The sequence below is a fragment of the Aphis gossypii genome, chromosome X, assembly GCF_020184175.1.
Source record: "Aphis gossypii isolate Hap1 chromosome X, ASM2018417v2, whole genome shotgun sequence".
NCBI lineage: Eukaryota > Metazoa > Arthropoda > Insecta > Hemiptera > Aphididae > Aphis > Aphis gossypii.
The window spans coordinates 6,367,389-6,377,006 of record NC_065533.1 but is presented as its reverse complement, the minus strand read 5'-3'; the positions used below and the strand labels follow the sequence as shown (position 1 = coordinate 6,377,006).

The following is a 9,618-nucleotide window of genomic DNA, read 5'->3' as shown; positions in this document are numbered from 1 at the left end:
GCCGTTTGGTCTGAAAGGTGCCCCCGGAACATTCCAGAGGATGATGAACAAGGTACTTTCTGGCCTAAATGGGTTAAAGGCGTTCGTGTACCTTGACGATATCATTATTTATGCTAAGGACCTCCCAGATCATTCACAGAAACTTACAGAAATTCTGGAACGACTAAGACAATTTAATCTAAAGCTACAGCCCTTGAAATGCGAATTTTTGAGGAAAGAGGTCACTTATTTAGGTCATCAGATTACCGACGAAGGTGTTAAGCCCGACCCAAAATTAGTGGAATGTGTTCAAAATTTTCCAGTACCTCAAACCGTAAAGGGAGTAAAATCATTCTTGGGACTTTCTGGATATTACCGACGTTTCATACAAAATTATGGACAGATCGCTAAACCACTAACTTCGTTACTCAAGAAGGATGTACCCTTCAAGTGGAGCGATCTATGTCAACAATCATTCGAAAGACTGAAAACCCTCTTAACAAACTATCCAATCCTTCAGTATCCAGACTTCACCAGACCCTTCAATCTTACTTGCGATGCAAGCAATTATGCAATAGGTTGTGTACTTTCTCAAGGACCTATTGGGAAGGACCTACCAATTGCTTATGCATCCAGAACATTAAATAAAGCAGAAATAAACTATAATACTACCGAAAAAGAATTAGCGAGCATAGTATGGGGAGTTAAAGTTTTTCGTCCGTACCTTTTTGGTCAACAATTCAATATTATAACCGATCATCGGGCATTGGTGTGGTTGTTCAACTTAAAGGACCCTGGTTCACGGCTAACGAGGTGGCGTTTAAAATTGGAGGAACATCAATACACCATTCATTACAAACCTGGCACTAATAACACAAATGCAGATGCTTTAAGCCGAATAAATCAAGTCGTCACCAGATCATCAAAAGATGCAGAAAACTCCAAATGTCCAGACAATACAGAACCCTTAGAAACTTCCGAATCTCTTGATGTCCAAAACTTACATCAAGCTAGTTCTTCTGGAGCTATAAAAATCACCAAAAATTATCAGGAATTTCTGCAAGCAGATTCCAACCTTAAGAGACCAGCTAAAAATGTTTGTGAAGTATCGGGGAATATATTTGAGATAGATTCCAATATTTCCCTAGTACATTGCGTTTCGGCAGATTTCGAAATGACCCACGGAGTAGCTTTACAAATGAGAAGAAAATTTGGCAATTTGGCACAGCTACGTAGTTTACATAAAAAGGTTACTGAAATAGCATCACTAGAGATAGCAGACAGACACATATTCTATCTCATTACTAAAGAAAAGTTCTGGCAGAAGCCGACATACGCAGATATCTTCCAGAGTCTTCAGAATCTCAAGAAAATTTGCCTAGAGCGGAAAATAACGCAACTCGCTTGTCCGCGTTTAGTGACTGACACGGACGGTATCAAATGGGAAACTATCCGGAGTATGCTATACTACATATTTCGAAATTCGGGAATAGAAATAAAAATCATAACACAAGAACAGTTATCGAAAGATGACCAGTTACGGATCATTCGAGAATTTCACGAGACCCCTTTAGGGGGACATCAAGGAATAAATCGGACCTTTCAGCGAATATTACAACAGCATCATTGGAAAGGAATGAGACAAATGATCAAAACATATATCCTTTCCTGTGAGACTTGCCAACGTAATAAAATACCAAATAGATCAGTCAAAGAACCAATGGTTATAACCACTACGTCTTCCAGACCCTTTGAGAAAATCTTCATGGATATTGTAGGACCATTTCCTAAATCTCACAAAGGAAATATGTTCATCTTAACTCTTCAGGATGACCTTTCTAAATTTGCATGGGCAGTTCCTATGATCAATCATGAAGCAAACACTGTAGCATATCATTTTGTAACCCAATTTGTGTGTTTGCATGGAATCCCTAAAAGTCTTGTCACAGACTGTGGTACTGAATTTCTAAGTCACGTATTTAAAGAGGTCTGTCAACTCCTTAAGATTAAACAAACTTCAACAACTCCATACCATCCTCAAAGTAATGGCTCCCTTGAGCGAAGTCACAGAACATTAGGAGACTACTTACGAAGTTTCGTCAACAAAGACCCTCAAAACTGGGACACTTATGTTCCATTCGCAATGTTCTGTCATAACTCAACAGTACATACTGCAACAAAATTTCAACCATATCAATTAGTTTATGGTAACGAAATAATAGTTCCTCATTCATTCACTCGAGACCCAGAACCTCAATACAACTATGAGGACTATCACTTTGAGATGAAGAAACAAATGCAGGAAACTCACAAATTGGCGAGAGCAGAGCTATTGGAAAGCAAACATAAATCTAAAGAGCATTATGACAAATCGATTACACCTCTAACCCTAGTCGAAGGAGATAGAGTCTTGATACAAGACAAAGCCCGTAAAGGAAAACTAGCTCCAAAATGGTTAGGCCCTTATCCCATCATTGATAGCCAACCAGATTCTCCAAATATTACGATACTTAAGAAAAACAAACCTGTAAAAGTACACCGAAACCTCTTAAGACAATTTCATGAAAGAACCTAACTATGTTTCAGACTCATCCTAATTTCAACAACAATCGCAGAACCTTTAATCAATCATTTGGATTCCGATAACTATCACCAAGTGTACAATCTAACTCTATTCAAGAACCAACAAGGAATCTATTATGAATCGCATGGAGTAGCTAGATTATCTCATGATAGTTGGGAATTAGTGATTTCCTTGAATGTACAGTCACTGATTTCCAAATACCATGTTATTATGGACCACTATGAAGCAACCACGACCATTTGCAAAAAGCTGTTAAACAAATTCGGTAATGTGGAAATTGAAGAGATTTGCTCTCTATTTATGCAACAATTTTCAAGAGCAACTTTGCCATATTTAAACGAGATCGAAGCTAATCACAGAAGTTTGATGTTAGCAATTGATAATGATGGAAATAGAGTTCAACGGGGACTAGGGCAAGCCTTCAGGCGTATGGCCAACGTTCTGTATGGTGTATGCTCGAAGATTAATGTTGAATTCATTCTAAATCAAATATCAGAACTAAACCGAAGCAAAGGACCTAGCATAAGCAATATTTCAGAAAAGACCAGATTCCTACAAGCAGAAGCAAACTCTACACAACAATTAGAACTTCAACAGCAAAAATTAGAACAAAACCTCCAGTACCTACAAGAACAAACAAATACTACTATCCAAAACCTTAATAAACTGGTGTTCCGAACAAAAGTATTAGAACAAGCATTACTATTTGAACTGGTATTGAATAAGTACGCTTATGAAACGCAGAACCTTATCTCTATAATAAACACAGCCTTAGATGGTAAAATTCACACTAGTGTATTTACTCCGCAACGCATTATTAAAGAACTTCTCGAAATTAAAGTAGACTTGCCAATTGGAAATACTTTTCCGTTGGATATTAATACAGAATCTCTTAATGATATCCTCCGAATCTCTGAAAAAACTATATTCTTCAAAGATAGCTATCTTATCTACGTAATAGAAATTCCACTAATTTCCAGTGAAGAATATAGTATATATCACCCGATACCTTTACCCATACCCCACAGTAAACAAGCCATCTTCTTAGTCGACCCTGAAATAGATTATTTAGGTGTGAGTAGAGACAACGAAAATTTTATCGCTTTAGACAACGGAAAGTGGGAAGAATGTATAACATTAAAACCTTATAAAGTTTGTAGAGGTAATCATCATATCCAACATTGTGCAGGAGCAGAAGTATGCGTAGTTTCATTACTAGTCAATAACCAACTTAATCCCGACCATTGCAAATTTAAATTCGTTTCCTTAAAAACCCCTATATGGCATCAGTTGGTGCAAACTAATTCATGGATCTATTATACCCAACCGGAATTAGGTATCATCACTTGCACAAATCCAATAAAAAATTCTAAGATCGAAATTGAGGGCGTAGGTAGAATAACTATACCTCCATTTTGTAAAATAAATTTCAGAAACTCTATATTATTTTCTAATAATAAAGCCAGCAGGGATATGGATTCAGATATTATACCAGAAAATTCTAGAAATGAACTGTTACACGCACTCTCAGACAGAGTTACAACAATTATTCCTCAGAACCTCCCTAATAAAATTCTAATACGAAATTTGAACCAAGTGACTAACAACGCAGTTGAGTTAAATGAACTTTCACATACCTTGGCTGAACCTTTCCTAATTTTCAATATCAAAGTTTATATTATTATTGTCATTTTTATTATGTTAACACTAACAATATTAACAACTAGTATATTAAGTTTTAGATTAAGAAAAAAAGTCATAAAAATATACAACCCTGAAATACCAGAAACAGAACAGTCTAATGGTATTCAGGAAGACACAAAAGTGTATTTTATTTTATTTTTTTTTTCTTCATTATTATTATTATTATTATTATAGTTTTTTTTTTATTTTTATTGTCAAACTGAACTGACTCCCAAATAACGCAAATTCGAACCTTACGGAAAATTTTAATTTAAGTGAAACACCGTGATCATTAGACCCCCGTGTTTCATTTAGTCTGGGGGGTGTTAAGAACCCCTGAATATTACATATTTAGTTTTTATATATATAATAGAAGTATTTCATAATCAAACAATCATAATGCAGAGTGTGTGTCGTACGACGCTGCTACCGTGGGATCCGCTGAATAAGGGTTTTTTGATGTACATGGGGCAACGTCTCGACGACACACAGGGAGACAGTCAGTCGTAGAATAACCAGTGTTAGATCAACATTTGTAGCTATACTTAAGATTTTTTACTTCCAATTATATAATAAATATATTCATTATTTAAATATACAATTGGAGCGTATTTTAATTTTGTGTTGTGCGTAAAATCCATAACAATTTTAACATCACGTAAATTTATCCAACTATTATGTGTGTTATCAAATCCAAGCTACTTGACAAGCATTTTATTTAGTTTTTTACGTATAATTTTTCCAATCAGATATTCGTACGGGTGATCGGTTTTATGTATTTCCGCCGAGTAAAAACAACAGGCAATCGGTTTACCCATATAATCTTGTAACTGATAAGTGACGGGCAATGTTCTATTTATTTTGATAATCTCGAATATTTCCGTTGACCAATTGGTAAATAACCTTTTGTAAACAAACCTTTTTGTGTACTGATACGGACGTAATCACCAACTTTGAATTAAATTTGTAGGGAATATAGTGTGGTCACACTGATAAAAACTATGCATGATAATAATCTAGTTGTTATTATATTTTATGTTGTTGCTTTTTCGTTGTTTTTACAGTACACACATGTGCTAATAAATATAATCTTTTTTTATTAAACTTATACAGTTTTTCTTACTTTTATTAAGTAAAGGAACAGTCACTTTACAATTGGTGACCTCGATAGAATAAACACGCAAAAATATGGAGAACACGAGCACTAACAATTCGAACACGGTGGACACGACAGTAGCGGCAAACGTTGGTCGAGTATCGGTAAAGGCACCGCCATTTTGGAAAGGTGATCCAATATATGGTTCGCGCAAATTGAAGCCCAATTTGCACTGGGCGGAATCACAAACGACAAGACAAAATATTATCACGTTATAAGTGCGATCGATACGGAGATTTTAACACAAGTAGCAGATATTATTCAAAGACCACCGGAAGTGAATAAATACGACACTCTAAAGGTACGGTTAATTAATTTTTTCACGGACAGTGAGGAAAAGAAATTGAGAAAACTCCTGAGTGAAGTCGAACTAGGCGACAGGAAACCATCGGCGCTATTGAATGAGATGCAGAGCTTAAGTGGTAATGCACTGAGTTCAGAATTACTTAAATCGCTTTGGTTACAACATCTGCCGGTGGCCACACAGTCCTGCCTTGTCGTCACAAACGGTACCGTTGAAGAGTTATCTAAGTTGGCTGATAAAATCGTAGAAATAGGACAACCACGGTCAGTCGCAGTAGTTTCAAGTGATTCGACAGCTGAGTTACTAAAACAATTAATTAAAGATGTTGAGGAACTCAAGATAGAACGCCTTTCCAGAAGAGAATATGGTAAATAGAAGAGAAGTTCTAGCTCGAGATCACGCTCAAGTTTTAAAACATGGGTACCAGCTAGTGATGGGTTGTGTTTTTACCACACTAACTTCAAACATAAGGTGAAGAAGTGTGTGGAGCCATGCAAGCAGTATGCCACTTTTGTTGCTAAGTCAGAAAACTAAAGACTGTATCTACTCGGGCAGTGGTAGATACACCCGCATCAGACTGCCACAATGTAGACAACAACAACGCAAGTTACCGCCTTACGGTAACAGACAGACTATCTGGTCAACAGTTTCAGGTAGATACTGGTTCAGATGTCTCAATAATTCCATGCAATGCCAAGCAAGGAAACACAGCAAACCTCAAATTATTTGCAGCCAATAATACAGTGATTAACACATAATATATGGTAAAAAAATTAACTACTACGGCATGTGTTTAAGTGGGAATTCATTAAGGCACCAATATATAAAGCAATAATATTAGCAGATTTTTTGCACGATTTTAACCTAATCGTAGATATTTGGAATAAAAGGGTAATAGATAAAATTACTAATTTATCTACTCTATGTATCGAATCGCACAGTTCAATATGCTCTATCAAAGTATACGAGTCAGAGCAGAATTTTACGAACTTAATTAAACAATTTTCTAGTATTATTACAGCACAATCATTTACTACAAAACATGCACATAGTACAGTACACTATATTGAGATCTAGGGGTCACCAGTATTCGAAAAACCGAGGCGTCTGGCACCAGACAGATTAGCCATTGCTAAGAAGGAATTTCAATACATGATGGAACTTGGCATTTGAAGAACTTCAAAAAGCCCGTGGGCATCTCCCTTACGAATGGTGAAAAAGAAAGGACAAGACCAATGGAGACCATGTGGGGACTACAGGTGGCTTAATGGAGTAACGATTGATTACCGTTATCCGATAGCACGTATACAGGACTTCAGTCACATGTTGTCAGGTAAAAATATATTTTCAACTTTAGATTTGAAGAGGGCCTATCACCACATTCCAGTACATCCGGAGCACATACCAAAAACTGCCATCACTACTCCATTTGGGTTATATGAGTTTGTTCGAATGGGATTTGGTCTGAAAAACGCTGCGCAGTCATTTCAACGATTCATAAATGAAGTATTCATTGGACTTGATTTTTGTTTTATATACATTGATGGTATATTGGTTGCTTCACAGAACAAGGAAGAACACAGGGCGCATTTACTTTTAGTCTTTCAACGTTTAGAAAAATTTGGCTTAACAATTAGTTTACAATAATGCTGTATTGGTAAGAAGACTGTGAAATTCTTGGGCTATAATATAACTGATAAAGGCACTGAACCAGATCCAGAGAGAGTATCAGTTATACAAGATTTCAAACGACCTAAGGTAATTAAAGACCTCAGATGTTTCTTGGGGATGATTAACTTATACAGGAGGTGGATCCCTGGAGCGGCAAAGAGTCAAGCAATTCTAAATGATTATCTGAAGCAATCAACAAAGAATGACAAGACCCCTGTCCAATGGACATCAGAAGCAGTAGAAGCTTTTAATATGTGCAAAACCAAGTTAGCCGAGGCAGCTATGCTAACACATCCACGAGTAGGTGCTAAACTTGCACTAACCACAGATGCTTCAGACAACGCATTGGGTGCAGTGTTGGAGCAGAAAGAAACAGATGGCACCTGGGCACCGATAGCATATTTTTCTAAGAAGTTGTCTTCTACACAACAAAATTTTAGTACGTATGACCGAGAATTGCTGGCAATATATTCGGCAGTAAAACATTTTAAGCACATGCTAGAGGGACAAATATTTGTAATTTACACTGATCATAAACCACTAGTTGCAGCGTTTGAACAAAAGTCATTGAAGGCATCGCCAAGGCAATTAAGGCAATTAGACTATATAGGACAGTACACTACTAGTTTGGAGTATATAGCCGGAAAAGATAATATACCAGCAGACTTCTTATCAAGAATTGAAACAATAAACTTTCCTGGTACACTAGATTATGAAAAACTGCAGATTCAGCAGGACAGTGACCCAAAGCTGAAACACCTGCTGACATCCAAAACAGGTTTAAAATTGAAAAAATTACAATTTGGTTCCAGCAACACATTTATTTATTGCGACATTTCCACCCATAGCGTTAGACCATATATACCAGTGAACTTCCGTAAGGCTGTGTTTGATTTGATACACAATATAGCACATCGAGGACAACGCCAAACAGCAAAACAGATTGCATTGCGATACGTATAGCCATCCATGCATAAAGATTGTGCGAAGTGGGCAAGATCGTGTATACAGTGTCAGAAGGCAAAGATACAACGACACACGAAAAGTCCATTCCAAAAGATCAGTGTTCCGACTGCCAGATTTCGACATGTCAACATAGATTTAATTGGACCATTACCGCTAGTGAAAGGTAACAAATACTGTCTGACCTGTATTGACAGATATACTGGTTGGCTGGAGGTTATTCCATTACCAGATATGACTACGGAAGTGGTCGCAGAAGCATTTTTCGGTAGATGAGTTGCGAGATATGGAACACCAGAGCAAATTACAACAGATCAAGGAAGAACATTTGAGAGCAACTTATTTACCGCATTTACAAACCTACTAGGTATTAACAGAACATGTACAACACCTTATCACCCACAAGCCAATAGTAAAATAGAACGTTTCCATAGGACATTGAAATAAACCATTATGGCATATGGCAAGGCAGACTGGGTAAGCGTTCTACCTATGATATTGTTAGGATTAAGATGTGCGTTGAAAGGTGAAGATGGAGTAACACCAGCTGAAATGGTTTATGGACAAGTTTTACGATTACCAGGTGATTTTTTTACTGAAGAAAGTACAGCAATATTACCTTCCACATTAGTAACACGACTGAAAGAAAACTTTAATGTAATGTCACCAGTATTGGCGGTACACAATATACCAAGAGATGAAACCATTTATGTCGGTAGATCTTAAGTCCTCATCTCATGTATTCATAAGACATGATGCGGTGAGAAAAACGTTGCAAATGCCTTATGATGGTCCGTTCAGAGTGGTCGAGCGTGCAGAAAAATTTTATAAGGTAGACATAAACGGGAAGGAAAAGAATATATCGGTGGACAGACTCAAGACTGCATTCATGCCATGTTAAAGTTCAACGCAACATGATCACTCATACGCAGCAGAAGTAACAATAAAAAAAAAAGTATGAAGTCAGTACATTTTAAAATTTAATATGATATTCCTATTAATTAGTATACTTGTAATAATTTTAATTGTATTATTATTATTATTTTTTTTTATGTTATTTTTTTTTTTTTAACTTAACTTAGCAAAAGAACTGAGAATTATTAAATTTTATATAATATTATGTATTTGATATTTTGTTATTATTATTATATTTTTTATTATTTTTATATAAATAATATACGACCACAATATTTTTTTTATGTTAACCCGACTCCGTCTCTCGGAGGGGAGTAATGTAGGGAATATAGTGTGGTCACACTGATAAAACTATGCATGATA

At 36.3% G+C, this 9,618-nt stretch overlaps 1 protein-coding gene across 1 annotated transcript; it reads left to right on the top strand.

Annotated features, from left to right (window-relative positions):
• Window positions 1-2,773: 2,773 nt before the first annotated feature.
• LOC114132290 (uncharacterized) lies at window positions 2,774-6,081 on the top strand. Its single transcript, XM_050206994.1, has 2 exons — window positions 2,774-4,389; window positions 5,733-6,081. Exons 1-2 carry the CDS (start codon window positions 2,774-2,776, stop codon window positions 6,079-6,081), a joined length of 1,965 nt encoding a protein of 654 aa, XP_050062951.1.
• The last annotated feature ends 3,537 nt before the right edge of the window (window positions 6,082-9,618 follow it).